Source organism: Musa acuminata, chromosome BXJ2-9 (genome assembly GCF_036884655.1).
Source record: "Musa acuminata AAA Group cultivar baxijiao chromosome BXJ2-9, Cavendish_Baxijiao_AAA, whole genome shotgun sequence".
NCBI lineage: Eukaryota > Viridiplantae > Streptophyta > Magnoliopsida > Zingiberales > Musaceae > Musa > Musa acuminata.
The window spans coordinates 42,913,315-42,938,330 of NC_088346.1; the positions used below are offsets into that span (position 1 = coordinate 42,913,315).

General features: G+C 37.4%; 3 protein-coding genes across 3 annotated transcripts; all 3 read right to left on the reverse strand.

Annotated features, from left to right (window-relative positions):
* Window positions 1-1,070: 1,070 nt before the first annotated feature.
* LOC135622054 (receptor-like protein EIX2) lies at window positions 1,071-4,196 on the reverse strand. Its single transcript, XM_065123687.1, has one exon. It carries the CDS (start codon window positions 4,194-4,196, stop codon window positions 1,071-1,073), a length of 3,126 nt encoding a protein of 1,041 aa, XP_064979759.1.
* A 4,771-nt stretch (window positions 4,197-8,967) lies between these two features.
* Window positions 8,968-14,541, reverse strand: LOC135623516 (receptor-like protein EIX2). Its single transcript, XM_065126575.1, has 2 exons — window positions 9,652-14,541; window positions 8,968-9,539 (listed from the first exon to the last, which is right to left on the reverse strand). Exon 1 carries the CDS (start codon window positions 14,513-14,515, stop codon window positions 10,826-10,828), a length of 3,690 nt encoding a protein of 1,229 aa, XP_064982647.1. The 5' UTR covers window positions 14,516-14,541; the 3' UTR covers window positions 8,968-9,539; window positions 9,652-10,825.
* On the reverse strand, window positions 9,362-10,045 carry LOC135622055 (receptor-like protein EIX2). Its single transcript, XM_065123689.1, has one exon. It carries the CDS (start codon window positions 10,043-10,045, stop codon window positions 9,362-9,364), a length of 684 nt encoding a protein of 227 aa, XP_064979761.1.
* Window positions 14,542-25,016: the final 10,475 nt, after the last annotated feature.

A 25,016-nucleotide genomic window follows, 5' to 3' on the forward strand; every position in this document is an offset into this window, starting at 1 on the left:
AACCGGGAAAAGTGTGCTTTAGTGATGTCGCCTTCTGGTGAGTTTGAGGAGAGGTCCAACCTGTACATTCCAGATAATTGACCAAATTAAATGGAATAATGCCATTAAATTTGTTGCCCTCAAAACTTACGTATGACAAGGCTGCTCCTCCGGTACAATTCGACGAACCATCAACTACATCTGTAAGCTCTCCATTGAAATTGTTAGAATTCAGACGCAGATCTGTTAAGTTGCACGAGCAACCTAAAGTCCTCGGCATCTCCCCTGCTAAGTGGTTACATGATATATCCAAGACCTGCAAGAGGTCGAGTTTACCAATTGTTTCTGGTAGTTGCCCGGTAATAGAGTCATGAGACAGATGTAAAACCTGCAAACTTTGAAGATTGCCAATGTGTGCAAGGTCGCTAGCATTAGTGAGCCATCTTAGAATACTTGCATTACTTGAGTTCTAATAACCAGAGAGATCGAGCATGACAATGGATGTCAACAGAAGACTACTAATAGCCACAAAAATTGCCAACAGAAGCTGCCATATAAAAGAACACAAAGAAAAGCATGTGTCGACATCCAATTAACGAGGCAATGTATTGAAAGGAAAGCGATAACAGAAAGACGGTAGATAAAAGGATTTGAAGAGATTAGAAGGAATGCATACATGATGGTTTTCATGAAGCCAAAGGCCATCATCGACGATACTTCTTCCTTCTTTATTCTGACAGCATTGCATGATGATTACATACAGCATGCATTACTTGAAAGCAGCTTGTGACCTCAAGATGTAATAATAAGCTCTTCAGCATACTTCATTCTGCTTGATTATAATGTCATAAAGACAACGGTAGGGATGACTGACTTGAACATATTGATTAGAACGACGGTAGATGAAGTTTTCGAACTGATTAGGACAAATACATACTAATGAAGCAAATGGTTATCAACTGCGATACCCTTTCCTTCTTTATTCTGCGAACATTATACCATAACATACGAGCTGGAATTGCTAACTGGAAAGCAACTTGAGACCTCCTTAAGATGTCACAGTAAACTCTTCAGTTCTTGCCACCGATGGATCAAGTCACTCTTTGCTGTTTGGACTTTAACGTTGCACATCCGACAGCCAACTGCACGTAGCACCAATTGCAAGCCTCGTCGATTAATCGGAAGAAAGCAGTCCTTATGCGCTGTTTCATGGTCATTGTGCCTATAAAACTCCAAAAACCAACCACAAAACCCATGACGATGCCGATAATTTCCCACACTGTTTCAAGCCTGTCACCGTTTTTCTCTTCCTGTTCATGAGGTGGACTTTGATAAGCTTCATCACCGGGGCACTCTGGCAGCGGCGTACCACAAAGGTATTCATTACCATCATAGATCGACAGGTCGCCAAGAAAGGTCGACATTTGACCACCGGCTGTTGGGATTCTTCCTGACAAGTTATTGTGAGAGAGATTCAAGTGGCTTAGGAAGGTGAGAGATGATAAGCTGGAAGGAATATCTCCGGTGAGATTGTTCATTGACAAATCCAGTGATTCCAGTTGTTCCATGGAACCAATCTTTTCTGGAATGGTTCCTCTCAAATGATTCTTAGATAAGTTCAAGAAAAGCAATCCATGGAGGTTTGTTAGCTCTCTTGGGATCTCTCCGGAAAGATTATTATTTGATAGGTCTATGCTTGTTACAAGTGAGAGAATCGTGGTGTATTGGATGTCAAATCCTTTTACCGTTATTACTATGCTCTCAACATAGTAACTACCAGCGTCAAGATGAAGCAATGACGTAGTATCATGTTGTATCTCAACCATAGCCCTACAATTTCCTAGAGATGAAGGTATGCTACCAGAAAGATTGTTGGAAGAAAGATCCAAAACCTGAAGAGAAGTAAGATTTGCTATATGCACTGGAATGGGACCATAAAATAGGTTTGACTTCAAACAAAGAACTCTCAAGGATAAAAGGTTTTCTCCCACCCATGTTGGTATTTCATCATACAAATTATTTTCACCGAGACCAAGAGTAACTAATTGTTCACAATGTTTCAGGAACGAAGGAAATCTTCCAGATAGGTTGTTGTGGTTCAAATGCAGGGACTGTAGAGAAGTTGGAAAGGATTTATGGCAAGTTGGGACTTCCCCAGATAAATTATTGTTCGATAGGTCGAGGACTTGGAGATAATTAAAATTACAGAAAAAGGAAGGAAAACTGCCGTTGATATTATTATGAGATAAAGATAAAATTGCAAGATTCGAGGTATTTGCAAAACTCAATGGAATGGGTCCGACAAATGAGTTATTAGAGAGATCGATCACTTCATTCGCAGCAGCAGAGGGTAGTGGGCCATTTAAGTTATTGGAACTCAAGTTAAGATTCGATAAACCTTTTGAGAAATCTGAAAACCAAGTCGGAAGGTTGCCTGAGAGTCCAGCTCCAGATAAAGAAAGTTGTTCCAAACGTGTTTGTGTATGAATCCAAGCAGGAAATTTGGTTTCCATATGACATGAGCCCATGAAAATACTGTAGGCATTAAAAGGTGGAAGCCAATCATCAGGTAAGATCACATTCAAGGAGTTGTAAGAAATGTCCAATAAGGTTAAATTGGTGAGTTTGGAAAAGTGTGCTTCAGTGATGTTGCCTTTCAGTGAATTTGAGGAGAGGTCCAATTCACTTAATGCAGATAATTGACCCATACTTGAAGGGACAATTCCACTCAAATTGTTATATGATACATTCAAATATTTCAAGTTGTAGAGTCTGTCGAAGGTCTCCGGCATCTGCCCAGTAATAAAATTTTCAGATAAATCTAGAGATAGAATATTTTGAAGATTCCCAATACTTTCTGGTATTTGTCCTGAAATTTTATTTCCCGACAATCTCAAACTCTCTAAGTTGATGATATTACCAAAAGTCATCGGTATACCTCCAGTTATACTGTTGTAAGAGAGATCCAAGTATTTTAAATTGGTGAGATTATCTATGATTTGTGGAATTTCTCCAGCAATATGATTGGATCTCAAACTTAAATATCGCAAGCTGCTTGTGAAATTTTTCACCATTTCTGAAATATCTCCATTGAGCTCGTTACCATCTAATGCAAGATACTCCACGGGGCCAAGACTCCATAAGATTTGTGTAATATCTCCACTTAATGAATTTCCACTCAAATCCAAATGCTTTAAGCTCTTGCTCACATTCATTACTATTCCAAGAATTTCTCCTTTGATACCATTGTATTGCAAATTAAATTCTTTCAAATTACTCAGATTTCCCAGAGTGATTTGTAGAGACTCAATATCGACACCTTTGCAGCTAGCAAGATCGAGATATACAAGGCTGCTAGCATGAGAGAGCCATCTTAGAATTGTTGTATTCAAGTTCAAATATCCAGAGATATCCAACTTGACAATTGAAGTCAGATTAAAAGGGAACGAAGGAGATGGAACAAATGGGAGGTTTGCCCACTTCAAGTGCAATACTTTAAGACTACGGATTGAATTAACTTGATGAAGCCAATTAGTTGCTTTAGAGAGGTTGACAAAACTCATATCAACATATATTAGAGAAGAAATTCGGGAAAGCCAATCAAGGTCATCAGCTCGTAGATCACTAAGTCTACATCCTTTGATATCGAGGTAGTGTAGGTTGGAGAGGTTCCCCAGTTGAGGAGGTATTAGTCCATCAAACATAGCATTGGATAGGTTAAGATATTCCAAGTGCATAAATGAAGCAATCATGTGGGGCACGTTTGCGCCGAAAAAGTTATTCATGCTCAAATCCAGATGTTTCAGATACTTCAGATCATGCAAAGCAGGATTTACCTTGCTCGCACCCATCCCTTCCAGCATGAAGCAAATGTCATCCTCGTCATCCCAATCGTCTGTGAGAGGATAGCGGAGGTCGAGCTTGATGACATGGTTGGTGGTGTTGTCGCAGGCCACTCCTCTCCAACGACAACAATCTTCACCGATCCAAGAAGATAACCTTTCGTTGGAGTCGTACATATCAGCTCTAATGGCAAGGAGAGCTCTCCTCTCACTCTCGATGCAGCTTCTCCTCTCCGTCCCGAGACGATCATCATGATCGTCTCTGACATGGCCGAGACAACAAGAGATGACTCCAAAGCTCATAATTACGGCTATGAGTACGATGACATGCTTTGGAAAAATAGATTCACCCTTGCAGCCACCGTTAGCAGCCATTTGAGTAAACTTTCAGCGATGAGGAAGTTGAAGGTGTGAGGTTGGAAGGTGGCTCCATACACACATTTATTATAGAATGACAATGAACGGTACTTGAGGACCTTTTCAATCTCAACGATCCGTGTCGTTGACATGATGTTCCCGCACTCCAACTTTTACTGACGTGATAAGTGGTTTGGAATGGGCTGGCGAATCTTCCTCGTTGATTCTTCCAACCATAATGATGAGGCTCATTGTGAAGGATGTGACATACAAAATAAAAGTTTCCTTTATATGATAATTGTGGCTATGAGGTCTTTACACTCTGAAGCATTTGTGGTATGGTTATAATACAAGTCAAAGTCAAACAGATATTTATCTTGTATCTCTTGAATGGTAGTAGTGATATGTTCTAATGAGATGATAAATGAATTGAATTTTTGGATCTTCCTAGCACACAGTGTCAAGAAATGTCACTGTCAATGTTTCATATGTGTGGGTTTTCCTATTCGTAATTTCATGTTCGTTTTTTTTTAAGTAGACAACTTTCATTGAATTAGAAATAAATTATATAATTATTTGTAAATATATATATATATATAGTTTTTTTAGAAAATAAAAATAAATCTTTTAAAAAAATATTCTCTTCTCAAGTATTCAATCATTAGAGTGACTTTGTCATGATTTTTGGATAGAAAGAAGTGTGATTGAGACATGAGAAAAAGAATCAGTGCATGATTCCAACATTTAAGTTGAGGAGGATCCAAACTTCCATCCTTCCAAAAATATAATATCATCCTTAACTAATTATTTCTTAATTAGTTGACTATTGTAAGTATTCCAATGTACGCACTAAGAGTCATGACTAAAGGTGACACAATCAACATTGGAATAACATTAATCAATGCATGTCAATTGGATTTTCATAGCCCCACTTTGACATGTCGCGTTGAGAATTCTAGTGACGTGTTGCGTGGTTTGACAGGGGATGAAATGAAACTAGCGAGTCTTTGTGCAAAAAGTCTCAAAAGTTGATTTAATCTTTTGAGCATTTCTTGATGTCCCATTCTAACTCATCCCGTCAAGGGGGCAAAGAGAGAGATCACTGTTTTCTTATCGAGCATGCGCACCTTCCTCTCTCTTTCCTTCTGTTTGTTTTTTATTTGTCTTCTTTAATGTATAAGTAATAAGTATATACGTTTCGATTTTTATTGGATACGTATAAGTAATATTTTGATAGAACATTGTAACTCATTTATTTTTCGACTTCTCGTATTTCCATAATTTATTGAGTGAATTTTTTCATGTCATATAATGTTGGCAATCCTAAAGAAATACCTAATAAATAAGGGAATTGGGTGAAGATAGATAATAAATAAAAAAAATAAAAGAGAGAAAAAAAAATCTGATTTATAAAAATATTAATTTAAGGGGGAGGGATTTGAAATATTCTTGTGACTTACGTTGTTGAAATATACAAATCTTTATTGTAAATTAGTTTTAGAGAGGAGAAAAGAGGAACGAATATAGATGATAGTTTTGGACTCGTTAAGTCTAATGAATCAATGGAATGATTTGGAGAAGAAATTTTTTTTTTAATACTAAAGGGATGAACACTTTGTTTTATTTTCTAGATAAAAATGAATTCAATCGGATTTCTATTTCACATTTGGCACTCTTGAAATCACACATGAAGGTACTAATAAAATTAAAGATTCAAAAATTAATCTTTTAATTTATAATTTTGAATTATTTCGTATGAAGCTAATCTTTTAAGTCAAGCTAAACTATTGTTGATATGTATACATGTTTTATGGATATCATCAATAGTTTAAAAGTTCTTGACAAATATTTTTCTAATCTAAAATTATGAACTCATATTACTCATATGTTTTATAAAAAATAATACTATTATCATGATCCCATTATAATTCTCAGTTTTTTACATAGGTAAAAAAAATGAAAACAAAGTAATTAACAAAGAAGAAAATGAAATTGCATCAAGATGATTCAATATGTTTTACTTGGTCATATTTTGATAAAACAAGCTTCTAGAATTGTATTATAAAATAATTTCCTTCTTTATATATCATGTTCTTCCTTTCTTATAAGATGATAATTCTTTTTGTCTTTTTTTTTATTTATGTTTTTCTTCTTATTTACTGACAATCTTGAAATAAGATCATAAATATGTGACAATACAAATATATCAATTGAACCCGAGCTTGAATTAACTATCAATTCAAATGATTTTAGTAGGTCTTTTTTATTTTCACATATGGCAAATGTGGCCTGATTTCCACCGTGTGAAATTCAATGATACTGGCATAAATCATGGATTGAGATATAGGAAAAGAATCAATTGTAAATTTCTTAACTGGTTATATGTATATATACATATATATGTATATATATGTATATGTATATATATATGTATATGTATATATTTATATGTATATATATATATATTTATATGTATATATTTATATGTATATATTTATATGTATATATATGTATATTATAACTAATCAATCAATCTCAAGTACCCCAGTGAGGTTCTCACACTCCAACATTTAACCAATACAGTCATGACTTTATGAATGAGTTGGAATGAGATTGACAAATCTTCCTTGTTGACTCTTGAAATCTTAATTGGGATATGAAATATGATTGTGACTATATCTCAGGACTAGTTCTTGGTATGAGGTTTTTCAACTCTAAGATATTTATGGTGTGGTTACAATGAAAGTCAAAGTCAAGTAAATATCAAAGTTTGTTTGATGGAAGTCAAAGTCAAAGTCAAAGTCAAAGTCAAACTCCATTGATTTATCTTCTTAACGTATCATATCAAGTGAACAACGAAATGAACGGTTATACTTGCATCTTTTCCTATATGTACTTTCATATTTAATTAATTTTTATTTATATAAAAAAATTAAGTTTTTAGAAAATAATTTTAGTATCGACCCTGTCCTTTAGCACACACAAATGGAACCACCAATAATAATAATAATAATAATAATAATAATAATAATAATAATAATAATAATAATAATAATAATAATAATAATAATAATAATGATCTCTTCTCATATATTTAATCATCTTCGGGTTAGGTTTCCCATAGTTATTTGATTAATTAATGGAAAAAAAGTGATTGAGATATAAGGGAAAAAAAATAGATGATTCTAATATATAAGTTGGGAAGGGTTCAAACTATAATTCTATGGTGGTTTGAAGGAGGGAGCTAGAGTGAATCAGACGAGTCTTCCTGCAAATAAGTCTCGGAAGTTGATGTCGTCTATAATCCTCTCTTGATGTTTTAACTCGCTCGATCGAGGGGGAAAGAGAGAGTCCACTGTTTGATTGCCTAGCATGCCGATCCTCCTCTCTCTTGCCTATTGTCTGCTTTATCTTTATCCTCATTAATACATAATTAATATGTATATCTATTTTTATTTTTATCGGATATGTACAAATAATATTTTGATAGGACCACTACAACTCATGCATTGACTAAATTTTTTTTATATGTCATACACCAAAAGAGAATTCTTAATATACGAGAGAATTGGATGGGGTGGACAGTAAAAAGGAAAGAAACTAAAATGGAGAGGAAACCAAATATTTTGATTTTTAGAAATATTAGTTCAAGTAATAAAAAATACATAAAATAAAATCCAATTTTGTGAAGGAATAATAAATGTACGAATAAAATACCCAATCGTCATGAATCACGACTTAAATAACGTATATGATTGCAATTTATAGCTTTATTTTAAGAACTTGATGCCTTGTTAATTTTTAGTAACACTGGAAATGTTTGGATGCGAAATGTTATTCTTATGGATATTATAATGCTGGAAATTAAACTAAATTAAACATTATCCAATTAATATAAATAGTTCCGATGTCCGATTGGCAGACAATTTGACCATATTACATCATTTATGTCTATTGAAGCTAAAATAATAGTCGACATAAGCTGCCAAAAGAAAATATAGGAAATGAAAGAAAATAAAAAAAAGAATAATAATCTTTCCTAAGCAAATAAGAACTGTAACATTCATGCAAGGTTTGAATTAATATAAATATTGCTGCAAAACAGATAATGACTCGATGATTACTGTAACATTCATTCAAAGAGCCTTAAACATTTACATTAACTGCTAAAAAAAGAGATAAAGATTGAAAGTAGACTAATAACTAGTATTGCATTGATAAGAATGCAAAGAGCTGAACGATATATACTTCAGAATTGAGCTTTTAAATTGCATTATATAAGTCCTGATCATTTAAAGTTCTTTGCAGAATGGTTACATAGGCTTATCATTTAAGATTGATGTGCTTACAGAGAATTGATATCTTAGAAAGATGTGCTGTCATTCTGAATCATTCGGTGATAATAGTTGCATGACATGTGGATTTGTGGAGAAGTTTACGCCCCCATGACCCTCAACGAGGGAGCTGCAATTAAAGATAGAGAAATGGGCCTCTGCTTCACACGAACTTAAGATAGTGTCCGAGCTGCAGAGGTAATTGTATATCAGAATTGTTTGAAGCTTTAAAGCTCTAATTTTGACGTACTTTGCAATGCCTGGAGGCCTCACATTGCAAGGGAGAAGGTCACTGATGGCCTACGGCACCGTTTTGGTATGATTTCCTTGTAAAGTTCTGTTGAATTAGGTGTTAAGTAGGGGGGGGGAGCTGCTAAACATGGCATTAGTGGATTAATCCATGTGGTCATCCAAATAGATGACTGCTAATTAATAGTACAAGTTACACAAGAGGAGGAAAAAAAAACCTTCATAGGCACATCAGCTAGGATAATTCATCCCTAATTACGATGGTTGCAAAATGAAACAATATATGAAAAATATATAGAACACCAGATATTAGGGATGATAGCATTTCATCATAATACATATAGGCGACTTAGTGGAAAGGACCGTATGATCTCAAGCTGTAATAGTAAATGTGCCACCCAAGTTTCCTGCGACAGTTCATGTGGTTCTTCTCGATTTGGACTTCAGCCTTGCAAACCTTACTGCCAACTGCACCAAGACCCAATCACCAGTCTTGTCTGTCAAACGGAAGAGAGCAACCCTTAGAGACTGTTTCATGATCATTATGCCAAAACAACTCCAAAACCCCACCACAAATCCCATGACGATGCTTGTAATTTCTTAGACTCCTTCAAACTCGCCATCACTGTCTTCTTCTTCTTCAATTGCTGCAGGAGGTGGGCTTCGATAAGCAACATCTCCAGGGCACACAGGCAGTGGTGTACCACAAAGGTCTTTGTTGCCAACATGGATTGAGGGGTCATTTAACGTGGACAATTGATTGCTTGTTGGAATGCTTCTGACAAGTTGTTGTAAGATGAGACTCGAGTGGCTCAGGAAGTTGAGAGTAGAAAAGCTACGAGGAATATTTCCTGTCAAATGATTGTCGGACGAGCTAAGATATTGTATACCTGTAGACATATCCGAGAACCAAGCTGGAACTTTGCCCGCGAGTCCAACTCCAGATAGTTGAAAGCTTCTCAAATAAGTTTGGGTTCGAATCCAAGTAGGAAATCTAGTTCCTATATGACAGAAACTCATGTCAATAAATGAAGCAATAAAAAGGGGAAGCCAATTTGAAGGAGCTGTAAAGATATGTCCAAAATTTCCAAGTTGAAGGAGCTGGGAAAAGTGTACTTCAGTGATGTCGCCTTCTAGTGAGTTGGAGAAGAGGTCCAACCTGTACATTCCAGAAAATTGACCCAAATTATATGGAATAATGCCATTAAATTTGTTGCCCTCAATACGTAAGTATGACAAGGCTGCTCCTCCACTACAACTCGACAAACCTAAAGACCTCGGCATCTGCCCTGATAAGTGGTTGATCTGATATATCCAAGAACTGCAAGAGGTCGAGTTTCCCAATTGTTTCTGGTAGTTGCCCGGTAACAGAGTTATGAGACAGATGTAAAACCTGCAGACTTTGAAGATTGCCAATGTGTGCAAGGCTGCTACCATTAGTGAGCCATCTTAGAATGCATGCATTACTTGAGTTCTAATAACCACAGAGATCGAGCATGGCAATGGATGTCAACAGAAGACTACTAAAAGCTACAAAAATTGCCAACAGAAGCTGCCATATAAAATAACACAAAGAAAAGCATGTGTCGACATCTAATTAACGAGGCAATGTATCGAAAGGAAAGCGATAACAGAACGACGGTAGAAAAAAGTATTTGAAGAGATTAGAAGGAATGCATTACTCGATACTTCTTCCTTCTTTATTCTGACAGCATTGCATGATGATTACATACAGCATTACTTGAAAGCAGCTTGCGACCTCAAGATGTAACAATAAGCTCTTCGGCATACTTCTTTCTGCTTGATTATAATGTCATAAAGACAACGGTAGGGATGACTGACTTGAACATATTGATTAGAACGACGGATGATGAAGTTTTTGATCTGATTAGGACAAATACATACATACTAATGAAGCAAAAGGCCATCAACTGCGATACCCTTTCCTTCTTTATTCTGACAACATTACACCATAACATACGAGCTGGAATTACTAACTGGAAAAGCAACTTGAGACCTCCTTAAGATGTAACAGCAAACTCTTCAGTTCTTGCCACCGATGGATCAAGTCACACTTTGCCGTTTGGACTTTAACCTTGCACATCCGACTGCCAACTGCACGTAGCACCAATCGTAAGCCTTGTCGAAAAATCGAAAGAACGCAATCCTTATGCTCTGTTTCATGATCATTGTTCCAACAAAACTCCAAAAACCAACCACAAAACCCATGACGATGCTGGTAATTTCCCACACTGTTTCAAGCCTGTCACCGTTTTTCTCTTTCTGTTCATGAGCTGGACTTTGATGAGCTGCATCACCAGGGCACTCTGGCAGTGGCGTACCACAAAGGTATTCATTACCATCATAGATCGACGGGTCGCCAAGAAAGGTCGACATTTGACCACCGGCTGTTGGAATTCTTCCTGACAAGTTGTTGTGAGAGAGATTCAAGTGGCTTAGGAAGGTGAGAGATGATAAGCTGGAAGGAATATCTCCGGTGAGATTGTTCATCGATAAGTCAAGTGATTCCAGTTGTTCCATGGAACCAATCTTTTCTGGAATGGTTCCTCTCAAATGATTCTTGGATAAGTTCAAGAAATGCAATCCATGAAGTTTCGTAAGCTCTCTTGGGATCTCGCCGGAAAGATTATTGTTTGATAGGTCTATGCTTGTTACAAGTGAGAGAATTCTGGTGTATTGGATGTCATGTCCTTTGGCTGTTATTACTATGCTCTCGCTATAGGAACCGCTAACATTAAAAAGATTAAGCAATGATGTAGTGTCATGTTGTATCTCAACCATAGCACTACAATTTCCTAGAGACGAAGGAATGCTACCAGAAAGATGGTTGGAAGAAAGATCCAAAACCTGAAGAGAAGTGAGATTTGCTATGTGCACTGGAATGGTACCATAAAATAGGTTTGACTTCAAACTAAGAACTCTCAAGTACAAAAGGTTTTCTCCCACCCATGTTGGTATTTCATCAAACAAATTATTTTCAGCGAGATCAAGGGTAACCAATTGTTCACAATGTTTCAAGAAGGAAGGAAATCTTCCAGATAGGTTGTTGTGGTTCAGATGCAAGGACTGTAGAGAAGTTGGGAATGATTTATTACACGTTGGGATTTCTCCAGATAAATTATTGTATGATAGGTCCAGAATTTTCAGATCATTAAGATTGCAGAAAAAGGGAGAAAAACTGCCATTGATATTGTTATGTGATAAATGCAAAATTTCTAAGCCAGAGGCATTTGCAAAACTCAATGGAATAGGTCCAACAAATGAGTTATTGGAAAGATCAATGATGTCATTGGCAACAGAGGGTAGCGGACCATTCAAGTTATTAGAACTCAAGTTAAGACCCCACAAACCTTTCGAGAAATCTGAAAACCAAGTTGGAAGGTGGCCTAAGAGTCCAACTCCAGACAAAGAAAGATCTCCCAAATTTGTTTGTGTCTGAATCCAAGCAGGAAATTTAGTTCCCATATGACATGAGCTCATAATAATACTGTAGGCATTAAAAGGTGGAAGCCAATCATTGGGTAGGATCACGTTCAAAGAGTTGTAAGATATGTCCAAATGAGCTAAATTGGTGAGTTTGAAAAAGTGTGCTTCGGTGATGTTGCCTTCCAGAAAATTTGAGGAGATATCCAATTCACGTAATGCAGATAATTGACCAATACTTGATGGGACAATCCCACTCAAATTATTAGCCCTAATATATATATCTAAATTGGCTCTCTGGTTACAATCTGGTAAAGCATCGATCAAATCTGTTAGCTCTCCACCAATAGGGTTAAAGGATAAATATATAGAACTCAAATTGCATAGTTCATTTAGAGTCCCGAATACTAACTTTGTCAAGTGATTATATGATACCTCCAAGATTTGCAAGTTGTAGAGTCTATTGAAGGTCTCTGGCATCTGTCCACTAAAAAAATTATCAGATAAATCTAGCCATCGTATATTTCGGAGATTCCCAATAGCTTCTGGTATTTGTCCAGAAATCTTATTTTCACTCAATATCAATCTCTTTAAGTTGATGAGATCAGCAAAAGCCGTTGGTATGCCTCCAGTAATATTATTGCACGAGAGATCCAAGTATTTTAAATTGGTGAGATTCCCAATAATTTCTGGTATTTGTCCTGAAATCTTATTTCCCCATAATCTCAAGCTCTCCAAGTTGATGAGATCACCGATAGCCATTGGTATAGCTCCAGTAATATTATTGTACGAAAGATTTAAATATTCCAAACTGGTGAGATTTCCAATAGTTTTTGGTATTTGTCTTGAAATATTATTTCCTTGTAATATCAAACTTTTCAAGTTGATGAGATCACAAAAAGCCATTAGTATACCTCCGGTAACATTGGTGTATGAGAGATCCAAGTATTCCAAATTAGTGAGATTCTTTACTGTTTGTGAAATTTCTCCAGTAATGTGATTGAATCCCAAACTTAAATATTGTAAGCTGCTTGGAGCATTTTTCACAATTTCTAGAATATCTCCATTGAACTTGTTATAATCTAATGCAAGGTACTCCAAGGAGCCAAGGCTCCTCAAGATTTGTCCAATATCTCCGCTTAATGAATTCTGACTTAAATCCAAATGCTTCAACCTGCTGCTCACATTCATTATCATTCCAAAAGGGCCAAGGCTCCTCAAGATTTGTCCCATATCTCCACTTAATGAATTCCAACTTAAATCCAAATACTTCAAGCTCCTGCTCACATTCATTATCATTCCAAAAATTTCTCCTTCGAGACGATTGTCTAGCAAATATAATTCTTTCAAATTACTCAGAGCTCCCAGAGTGACTTGTAGTGACTCAATATCGATACCACTACAGTAAGAAAGATCAAGATATGCAAGGCTGCTAGCATGAGAGAGCCATCTTAGAATTGTTGTGGTCAAGTTGGAATAACCAAAGAGATCCAACTTTACGATTGAAGTCAGATTAAATGGGGGCAGATGTGATGGAATATACGGGAGGCTTGCCCACCCCAAGTATAATACTTCAAGACTAGGGATTGAATTAACTTGATGAAGCCAATTAATTGCTTTAGAGAGGTTGACAACACTCATATCAACATATTTTAGAGAAGAAATTCGGGAGAGCCAATCAAGGTCATCAGCTCGTAGATCATTAACTCCCCATCCTCCAAGATCAAGGTAGTGTAGGTTGGAGAGGTTCCCCAGTTGAGGAGGTATTAGTCCATCAAACATAGCATTGGATAGGTTAAGATATTCCAAATGCACAAGTGAAGCAATCATGTGGGGAATGTGGGAGCCAAAGAAATTATTCATGCTCAAATCCAGATATTTCAAATGCTTCAGATCACGCAAAGCGGGATTTACCTTGCTCGCACCCATCTCTTTCAGCATGACGTAAATGTCATCATCGTCATCCCAATCGTCTGTGTAGGAATGGCGAGTGTAAGGATAGTGGAGGTCGAGTTTGATGACATGGCTGGTGGTGTTGTCGCAGGCCACTCCTCTCCAACGACAGCAATCTTCACCGATCCAAGTAGAGAATATTTCGCCAGAGTCATACATGTCGGATCTGATGTCTAGGAGAGCTCTCCTCTCGCTCTCTATGCAGCTTCCCCCCTTCGCCCCGAGATGGCCATCATGATCCCCCCCGCCATGGCCGAGACAACAGGAGATGACTCCAAAGCTCATAATTACGGTCGTGAGCATAGTGACATGCTTTGAGCAAATAGATTTGCCCTTGCAGCCACCGCTAGCAGCCATTGAGTAAGCTTTCAGAGATGATGGAGTTTAAGGTGTGAGGTTGGACGGTGGCTCCATACATACATTTATAGAATGACACTGAACGTTCCTCGAGGGCTGATCAATCTCAAAGACCGGTGCTGTTGACATACCGTTCCCGCACTCCAACATCTATTGACGTGATAAATGGTTTGGAATGGGCTGACGAATCTTCCTCGATGTTTCTTGCAATCCTTACAGTTGAACAACGATGTGATCATTACTAATCAGTAATTGGACCGACGAGTTAATCTGATAGAATGAATAATTAATATAAATATCTAAAATTATACATATATATATATGTTTTAAATATGAATAATTATTATCTGAGAATATTACAAGAAAGCAACTGAGTCCAAGTCATCAGGTCATTTAAATTAAATCTTTTGTTGTTAACATTCTAAAAAGGTGGAAATGATTTGTGGAATGACCACAGCTAAGCACAGTATTTTATAGATTTTTTATACTATAAATTTTGTTTAATTTGGATATATCTCAAAAATAATTATTGTGGGCATAAGGTGATTGCACTATGAAGCATTTGTGATGTGATTATGATACAAGTCAAAGTCAAACAAATATCAATCTTTTATCTCTTGGACGGTAGTGGTGACCTGTTCTAATGAGGTGATAAATGAATTGATTTTTTAGATCGTTTTCCTAACGTGACAAAGTGGACAAGAATTGTCTGTCAATGTTTCATATATGTGGGTTTTCCTATTTGTAATTTCATGTTCAAATTTTTTTTAAATAGACAACTTTCATTGAATTAGAAAAAACATGTTCAATTATTTGTATATATAAACAAGTATTTTTTTTAGAAAATAGAAATAAAATTTAAAAAAAAATCTCTTCTCAAATATTTAATTTTTAGAGTAATTTTTGGATCAATTAAAGAAAGAAGAGTGATTGAGATATGAGAAAAAGAATCAATATTGGAATAACATACATCTGGCAAGTGTTTCATACCCCACTTGACATGTCGCGTTGAGAAGTCTAAGTCTAAATCTAAGTCTATGTGACGTGCCGAGCGGTTTGATGGGGGATGGAATAAAACTAATGAGTCTAAATCTCAGAAATTAATTTTGTCTTTTGATCATTACTTGATGTCTCATTCTAGCTCAACCCCTTAAGGGGGAACGAGAGAGGTCACTATTTACTTGTCTGAGAATCTTCCTCTTTTTTTTTTCTTTTTTCTTTTTTATCTTTATTAATGCATAACTACTAAGAATATTCATTTCTATTTTTATTGGATAGGTATAAATAATATTTTGATAGAACGTCTCTATTGACTGAATTTTTTTTCATCTCATGTGATGAGCCAATCTTAAAGAAATGCTTAATATATAAGGGAGTTGGGTGAGGATAGATAATAAATAAGAAAATAAAATAGAGAGAGAAAATAAGAAAAATCTAATTTATAAAAATATTAATTTAAGGAGGAGGACTTTGAAATAATCTTTTGACTTACTTTGTTGAAATATATGAGTCTTTATTGTGAATAGTTTATTTATTCCAAAATAGATGATAGTTTTAGACTTATTCCAAATCTTTCGATTTAAGAAAAAATTGTATTTCTTGAATCACTCATACATTTTGTAAAAAATAAGACTCTTATCATGATCCCATTATAATTCTTGGTTTTTTTACATAGGTCATAGAAACACAAAAAAAAGTAACTAATAAAGATGAAAATTAAATCACCTCAAAAAATGATTCAATATGTTTCATTTGGTCATCTTTTGATAAAATAAACTTCTAAAATTGTATTATAAAATAATCTTTCTTCTTTATATATCATGTTCTTCCTTTCTTATAAGATGATAATTCATACTATTTTTTCTTTTATCTATTTATTTTTCTTATTTATTAACAATCTTGAAAATAAAATCATGAATATGTAGGATATTATCATATGACAATTAGAATATATCAATTGAACTCACTACCAATCCAAATGATTTGTCTCGATCTTTTTTTCTTTTTACATTTGTGAAATGTGACTTGTGGAATCCAAATGCACTAATAAATTATGGATTGAGATATAATATGAGTATCAATTATAAATTTAGATGTAAGCTATATATATATATATATATATATATATATATATATATATATATATATATATATATATATATAAGAAGCATTTTTTTTAGAAAATAGAAATGAAATTAAAAAAATCTCTCAAATATTCAATTTTTAGATGACTTTTCAGTGATTTTTGAATCAATTAAAGAAAGTAGAGTGATTGAGATATGAGAAAAGGAATCAACAAATGATTTCAATATTGAAGTTGAGGAGGACCCAAACTTCAATCCATTATTTCCTAATTAGTTAACCAGTCAGTAGGGGTCACTTTTGCTCAATTATACTACTGAAAGTGATCCAATGTACGCACGAAGAGGCATGGCCACAAGTGGCACAATGAATATTAGGATAACATGAAGTTGTAGCTCGAGGGCAAGTCGACTATCATAAAGGTAATTATTGTCGTCTTTGCTCTATGTTCTTCCCCGATGGTAACGGGGAGGACGGTGGTCCCGAGCAGGGAGATGGAATCCCCAGTGAATCCGATGAGCGCCGAAGTCATGGGAGTGAGGTCCTCATTAGTGAGGCTGAGTTTCTTAAAAGCGTCGAGGTATAGGACATCGGCAAAGCTCCCGGTGTCAACCATTACTCTTTTGACCTAAGCATTGGCGATCCGGATGGAGATCACCAAAGCGTCGTCGTGGTGGGATCACTCGACCTCCTCGGTTCTGAAAGTGATTTTGGGCTTGAACTCGGGTTGGGGGCGTTTTTCTACCGTGATACAGGCGTAGGCCTTCCTTGCTGTCGAACTGCTGCCGCCGACAGTCGGTCCACCGGTAATGACATCAATCTACCTCTCGACAGGACCCCTGGGGCACGGAGTGGCTTCTGGTTCCTTGAGTTAGTGCCCGAGGTGACCTCTTCGGATCAATTCCTCGATTTGATTTTGGAGGTCGCTGTAGTCTTTCGTGTCATGACTGTAGTCTCGATGGAACTTGTAATATTTAGATCGATCCTTGTGAGTAGCCTTTAGAGGATTGGGTTGTCGCAAGAGACCTTTCTCCTTGATCTGGAGAAAGATCTCGGTACGAGACGTGTTCAAAGGCAGAGGTGGGGTCCTCGGGAGTGGTGGCTTGGGTTGGTCAGGCCGCCTATGAGGCTGCGCTGATGGTGCCGAAGCTGCTCCTCGAGCCTGCTCCATCCTCGGCCTCTTATTATCCTCGCGCCAACTTGCCATTAGGGCTTCAACGGTGATGTACTGGTTGGCACGCTGTAGCATCTCGGGGATGGTCGCGGGTGGCTTCTCAATTAGTGACCATAAGAACCTCGAGGGTCTCAAGCCCATCAAAAACACCTGTATGATCAAAGAAGGGTGAGCGTCTGGGAATCCCTGAATTTCAACAGCAAAGCATGCCATGAATTGGGAGAGCGATTCATCCTCGCATTGGGACAACATGAGTAGGGTGGCGATGGAAGGCTTGGGTCGCACGCTGGCCAAGAAGTTTTGCTCGAACTCCCTTGCGAGCCAATCGAAGGATGAGACCGAGAACGGGCGCAGCTAGCTGAACCATGCTCGCGTCGATCCTCTGAAGGTAGTTGGGAATGCCTGACACATCAGGGCATCGGAGGTGCCGTAGAGGGCCATCTGAGCCCGGAACGCAACGACGTGTTCTGTAGGGCTAGAGCCACCATCGTACGTTTCCAGTGTCGGCAGCCTGAAGTTAAGTGGCATAGGCTTGTCCTGTATTTCTTGAGTAAAAGGGGATCCACCCGAGCTACCTTCGCTCGTCTCGCCCCGCGACTTCTGGATTTCGCGCTGGAACTCATCCAAGCATCGGTTGACTACGGATAGTTGGATTTTGAATGAGTCATCTGCTGAGTCTGATGATATGGTATTGGGTTCAGGGTGGGACGGAGCGATCTGGCACGGTGCGGGTGTGCTTTGCTCGGGTAGGCCTCTCAGGTTTATTGTCTGCTCTCGGGCTTCTCTCATCCTGAGTTGCTCCCTGCCCGACCTTTGCTGCATCGGGTCGGTAGAGGGAGTAGCTAGTTGCACAATCTGTGGCTAGCCTGTGGCACGAGTGGGACAATCGTCTGCATCATTCCCACCAAGGCTGGCTTGCACTTGCTTGGCTAAGCCAAGGATCGCCTCGGGCGACACGACCGAGGATCTTGTGGTATATCAGGGGGGAGAGATTCCTGAATCGTTGAGCAGTCGCCAGTAGTGGTCTGGCATCGAGGCCGAGATCCCTTCGTCTCTAAGGACGGGGAGGGGATGATCCCTGAGTCCGGAAGGGGGGTGGCCTGCTGATGGTTCTCCCTCGGGGAGAACTCCTACTAGACGCTCTTGCGACATGACCCTTCCTCTAGCGTGAAAAATGTTGATGAACTGAGGTGCTATGGCTGATGAGTCAACACGGCCTGGTCCACGGGTCAATGTCGAGAGTCAAAGATCAGCTGAACGGGTAGCCGAGGTTGATCGATCGCAGGTCAGGTGCTGCCATCGGGATGTTGATCGGTGTCCCTCGGTTGAGAGGTGGCACTAAGGGGATGTCCACTCTCTTGAATAGGAAGAACTGGGCGCCGTTGCTGGGGACGCTGGATTCGTCTAGAGGAAGACACCTCTTGGTCAGCGATGGTTGTGCCTTGGGAGGGGGTGGCTGCTCTCCTGCACAAAATGCTCTCGTCGGGTGGTTACCGACTTTGGCCCCTCAACGAGTAAATTAATACTTGGTTCTCAGTGTGTGGTCCTCTCTTTGGCCAGATGCCGGCCTGGGGTTTTATAATACTGTATGAGGATTGGTCGTACACGGGTTTGGCTTGGCGGCAGATCTCCAAGGGGGAAGATAGTACCTTTGTGCAGTCGTCATCTCGAAACGCATGGAATGGCACTAGGCGGCGCCGTCGCGAGCTTTCTGGGATGGGACGTATGGAGGGACGTCTTGGTACAGATTCTAGCTCGACGCATGGGAGGGCTCTTCTTGCTGACCTGGTGGTGACATGGCATAGTGTTGATTGTGACGTAGCCTGAATCCAAAATATACCTTATCGTATGGAAAAAGGACCGTATGATCTCAAGCTGTAATAGTAAATGTGCCACCCAAGTTTCCTGCGACAGTTCATGTGGTTCTTCTCGATTTGGACTTCAGTCTTGCAAACCTTACTGCCAACTGCACGAAGACCCAATCACCAGTCTTGTCTGTCAAACGGAAGAGGGCAACCCTTAGAGACTGTTTCATGATCATTATGCCAAAACAACTCCAAAACCCCACCACGAATCCCCATGACGATGCTTGTAATTTCTAATACACCTTCAAGCTCGCCATCACTGTCTTCTTCTTCTTCTTCAATTGCTGCAGGAGGTAGGCTTCGATAAGCAACATCTCCAGGGCAAACAGGCAGTGGCGTACCACAAAGGTCTTTGTTGCCAACGTAGATTGAGGGGTCATTTAACGTGGACAATTGATTGCTTGTTGCAATGCTTCCTGACAAGTTGTTGTAAGATGAGACTCGAGTGGCTCAAGAAGGTGAGAGTAGAAAAGCTACAAGGAATATTTGGTGTGAGACTCTTCATTGACAAGTCGAGTGATTCCAGCAGTGTCATGGAACCGATCTCCTTCCTGTCAAATGATTGTCGGACAAGTTAAGATATTATATAACTGTAGACATATCCGAGAACCAAGCTGGAACTTTGATCACCTCTGCCATGGCCGAGACAACAAGAGATGACTCCAAAACTCATAATTATGGTGATAAGCATGGTGACATGCTTTGAGCAAATAGATTAACCCTTGCAGCCACCGCCAACAGTCATTGAGAAAGTTTTCAGAAATCAAGAAGTTTAAGGTGTGAGGAAGGAATAATCAATCTCAAGGACCGACGTTGCTGACATGAGGTGATAAAATGGTTTGGAATGGGCTGGCGAATCTTCCTAGATGATTCTTGCAACCTTAATTCTGAGACTATTTAGTGAAGAATGTGATATACTAAATAAAAGTTTTCTTTATATGATAATTGATAACAAGTGGTGTTATATATAAAGGCAGTGCTTAGATTATAGTTGAACAATGATGTGATCATTTCTGGTCGATAATTGGACCAATGAGTTAATATGATAGAATGAATATTTAATGCAAAATTATATATATATATATATATATATATATATATATATAAGTTTTAGATATGAATATTTATTATCTAAGAAAATTACAAGAGAGCAACTGAGTCGAAGTTATCGAGATCATTTAAGATCTTTTGTTGTTAACACTCTTAAAGAATAAATGAGTTGTGGAATGACCACTATTAAGCACCGGATTTTATAGATTTCTTTTATACTCTAAAATTGGTTTAATTTGGATATATCTTTAGAATAATTATTATGGGCATGAGATCTTCGCACACTAAAATTGGCTTAATTTGGATATATCTTACGTTGGATATATCTAACTTTATCTCTTGTATAGGTAGTAATGACATGTTCCAATGAGATGATAAATGGATTCGTTTCTTAGATCCTCCTCGTTGATTTTTTGGATTCTCTCTCAATGCTAACTGTGTCAAGTGGACAAGAAATATTACTGTCAATGTTTCATATTTGTAATTTCATGTTCAATTTTTTTTAACTAGATAACTTTCATTGAATTAGCAAAAACATGTTCAATTATTTATACATATAAAAAGTAAGTATTTTTTAGAAAATAATTTTAATGAAAGCCCTGCTCTTCAGCACACAGAAATGAAACATTAAAATAAAAATTCTCTTCTCAAATATTCAATCTTTAGAGTGACTTTCTCATATTTTTGGATTAATTAAAGAAAGAAGAGTGATCGGGATATGAGAAAAAGAATCAACAGATGATTCCCAACTTCTCAGTTGAGGAGGATCCAAACTTCCATCCTTTAAAAAAAAAACAAAAAATCATCCTCAACTAATTATTTCTTAACTAGTTGAAGTAGGGATCATTTTTGCTCAATTATATCACTGTAAGTATTCCAATGTACACACTAAAAGTCATCGCTAAACGTAGTACAATCAATATCGGAATAACATTCATTAGGGCATAGCAATTGAGTTTTCGTACCCCACTTGACATGCCGGGTTGAGAAGTCTGGTGATGTGCTGAGTCTAAAGTGTTAGAAATTGTCCTCTTAATTTCTTGACTCATCAGTCAGTGGGGGAATGAATTTTCTTAATGAGAGATGGTATCGGAATCAAATGATGCTGGAATGAATCATGGATTGAGATATAAGAAGAGAATCAATTATAAATTTTAATGTAAGTCGAAAAGGGTCGTAACTTCCCTTCTTTAACGAATGGTCATTTCTTGACCGGTTAGTAGAAGCCACATTCGCTCATTTAACCAATGGTCATTTCTTTCTTGACTAGTTAGTAGAAGTCACATTCGTCGAAGCTGCGGCCAGCAGCCATCGAGTAAACTCTCGAGAGGTGTGAGAGATTGGCGGAAGGCTTCCACTCGTATATAATACGTTGGGAAACGGTAGCATGCGAGTCAAAGTCAAGAAGAACTAAATCTTTGGCTCATAAGGTGGTGACTGATTTGGAATGGCGAATGTTCATAGAAAAGTCTCGATCGTCAGCTTAATTTATCTTGGGTGCAGATTCCTTCACTCGTATCATACACGTTCACACGGTTGACGTGCCTAATGTGCACGTAAAGTGTTTGCTTGTGGTTACTTTCGATAGTCGCTTAGTCTTGAGAAATCTCAAGAGGCAGCATTATACGTGTGTGTATGGCCTCGTCCACAGTGCGGAAGCATTCTGTCATGAGATTGGTTTGGGTAGAAAGGCAGTCAAAGCCAGAAAAGTCGGATGACATGTCGACGTGATGAATGGTTAAAGTTGGATGGCTGGTGGTGTGCAGATCTTCCAAGATAAGTCAGAGGACTTTGGCTTCGTTGATCGGACTTGGGGGGTCAAGTGGGATGCTATAAAATTGGTCCATCATATTCAGATGTCATCCTCCTTCCTCGTAACACCTCTCGCATCTCTTTAGCTTGTAAAGGGTCTTAACACTATTTTTCTTTACTAAAAGCCAAACACCTTACGCCATTATGATCGTAGTTGCAATGAATACAAATCTATGAGAAACTAAACATTGGATCAATGGAAGGAAACCAACTCAAATCAAAGGAGGCATTAAGCTTATGTCTCTCCTACTCTTAGTTCTCAATGTATTTAAGTATTGGAACAAAAGCAATTTTAGTTTTTTTTCCTTAAACAAGCCAAACAAAGCTTATCGAATTGAAAATAAGGATTCAAAGCCATAATTTCTAGCTGGGTTCTTGGATTGGTATTAGCGACATGATGGCATCACATGATCTAACTCCGTTAGTATTGTGTTGTTCCTATCAACCACTAACGTAAGTTTTTAGCAACAAAGTGGATTGAACATATGGTAATCAAGTTCAATATGATTATATAAGTAGATGAGTGATGGTACTTAGGTATTCATATCTGGATACGTATCATAATATCTCAGTTTAATCTCACATCAAAATTAGTCAAACACTTGAATAGCTTTGTGTCTAAGGTTTTTTGTGCTAGTAACTCAAGAACAATAAGTTAATGGATCAACTATTGTATTAAGTCAAGTCGGAGTTGAGAAATAGTATCGAGCCAACATAGCATTGGATTTGATGATGGTATGCCGTATAGTACCCTCTCTTTTAAAGATATCAAAGATATTCTTAGACATATTTCTAATAACTAGAGACATTACAGTTCTAACTTTCTTCCGAGTTATAATGTCCAAACACATTAACACTTCAAGGAGTCCAATTTCACCACAAAAATTGGAAGATTATTAAAAACTACAAAAATTATCAATTAAAATTGTATATATATATATATATATATATATACATCTTCATTTATTCACATATCTATATATACACATATCCAATTATTCGTTTTGAGTTACTAGAATGTCTTATCCTTTTATATACGAGAGAAGAAGATCTAAAATAAATAATTATGATAGTCCCTCACAGCAAAGTTAGATTTAAATAAATTTTATCATAATTAATTTTTTTTCTGATAATCATAATTAAAATTTAATTATATCTATAAGATATCTTACTTAATTCGATAGAGTGACCTAATCTAATAATAATGTCCAAACACTTTAACCAAATTAATCATGAAAGACTATAAAAGCAACAAAAAATTGTGTAACAGAAACTGCCATATAAAATAACAGTACGATGGTAGATAAAGTATTTGAAGAAATTAAAACGAATGCATAGAAGATGGTTTTCATGAAGCCAAAGGCCATCAGTGACGATACTTCTTCCTTCTTTATTCTGACGGCATTGCATGATGATTACATAGAGCATTACCTGAAAGCAGCTTGTGACATCAAGATGCAATAAGAAGCTCTTTCAACATACTTCTTTCTTCTTTATTATAATGTCATAAAGACAGCGGTAGGGATGACTGACTTGAACATCTTTATTAGAACGATGATAGATGCAAGCTTTTGAACCGATTAGAATAAATACGTATATGATAGTACTCATGAAGTGCTGAAACCTCCTCTGTTTTCTTCACATGCAGTGTCTGTTCCTGTTGATGTTTCTAATTGATGTCGCCGATCCTAAGTGAGATCCTTCTCTGTGGGTTTATGATAAATTCCACTCTCTGGCGGAGGACCCATCTCGTTCAATCCTTCTCCGTCGTCTTCCGTCACTGGTTTTATGTGTTTTCATGAGCTTGTTCTGAGATCTGAGCACTTGGACTCTGTCCATCTTTACATATATACGGTCTCCTCCTTTTCTTATTAGTGCCAAATCTGCTATACACTTTTACTATTTATCTATATCTCCACCCAAAATCTGGCATTAAAATCTAAAAGACTGCTAAAAAAGATTTAATCTTTCACCGTAAAAGAAGAAAGCTTCCATGGCTTCTACTAGTGGCACTTCTTCAGGGTCCAGCCTGCTGCAGAACTCAGCCTCCGAGAAGGATCTACTGTTGTAATATACTTATTATAATAGATCAAAAGCCTATGTTCTTGACAAGTGCTCTCTCTCTGCACACACATTATTTGGATGATCAAGAATTACATTAGAATATCTGGTTTGATTCATCAAACTAAGGCAGCTTGTCAATGTTTTGTTTGGGGGATTGAAAAGATGTGAGATCTGAACAGCAACATGTAGGGCTATAAGAAAAGAATTTGAATGGTTAGGTGGTTTGAACCATAACATATAGCACAAAGAGAGAATAGACATCTTAATCATTGAATTCCAAGAAAGTTACATTGCATTCCCACCATGCATATATTACTTGCTTAATCATTGTAGCTGATGTCTGCCTTTTCCCTGTTTTCTCTTTGGATTTTGCTGGCTGGCCACTCTGATAATTGCTCAATGAGAAAAGAAATTGAACATGGTGAGGTGGTGTGGTTTCTTTTGAAGTTGTTGA

Excerpts from the sequence above, each read along its gene's own strand:
- LOC135622054 (XM_065123687.1), bottom strand. The coding sequence starts at position 4,196 with ATGGCTGCTAACGGTGGCTGCAAGGGTGAATCTATTTTTCCAAAGCAT.
- LOC135622055 (XM_065123689.1), bottom strand. The coding sequence starts at position 10,045 with ATGCCGAGGTCTTTAGGTTTGTCGAGTTGTAGTGGAGGAGCAGCCTTG.
- LOC135623516 (XM_065126575.1), bottom strand. The coding sequence starts at position 14,515 with ATGGCTGCTAGCGGTGGCTGCAAGGGCAAATCTATTTGCTCAAAGCAT.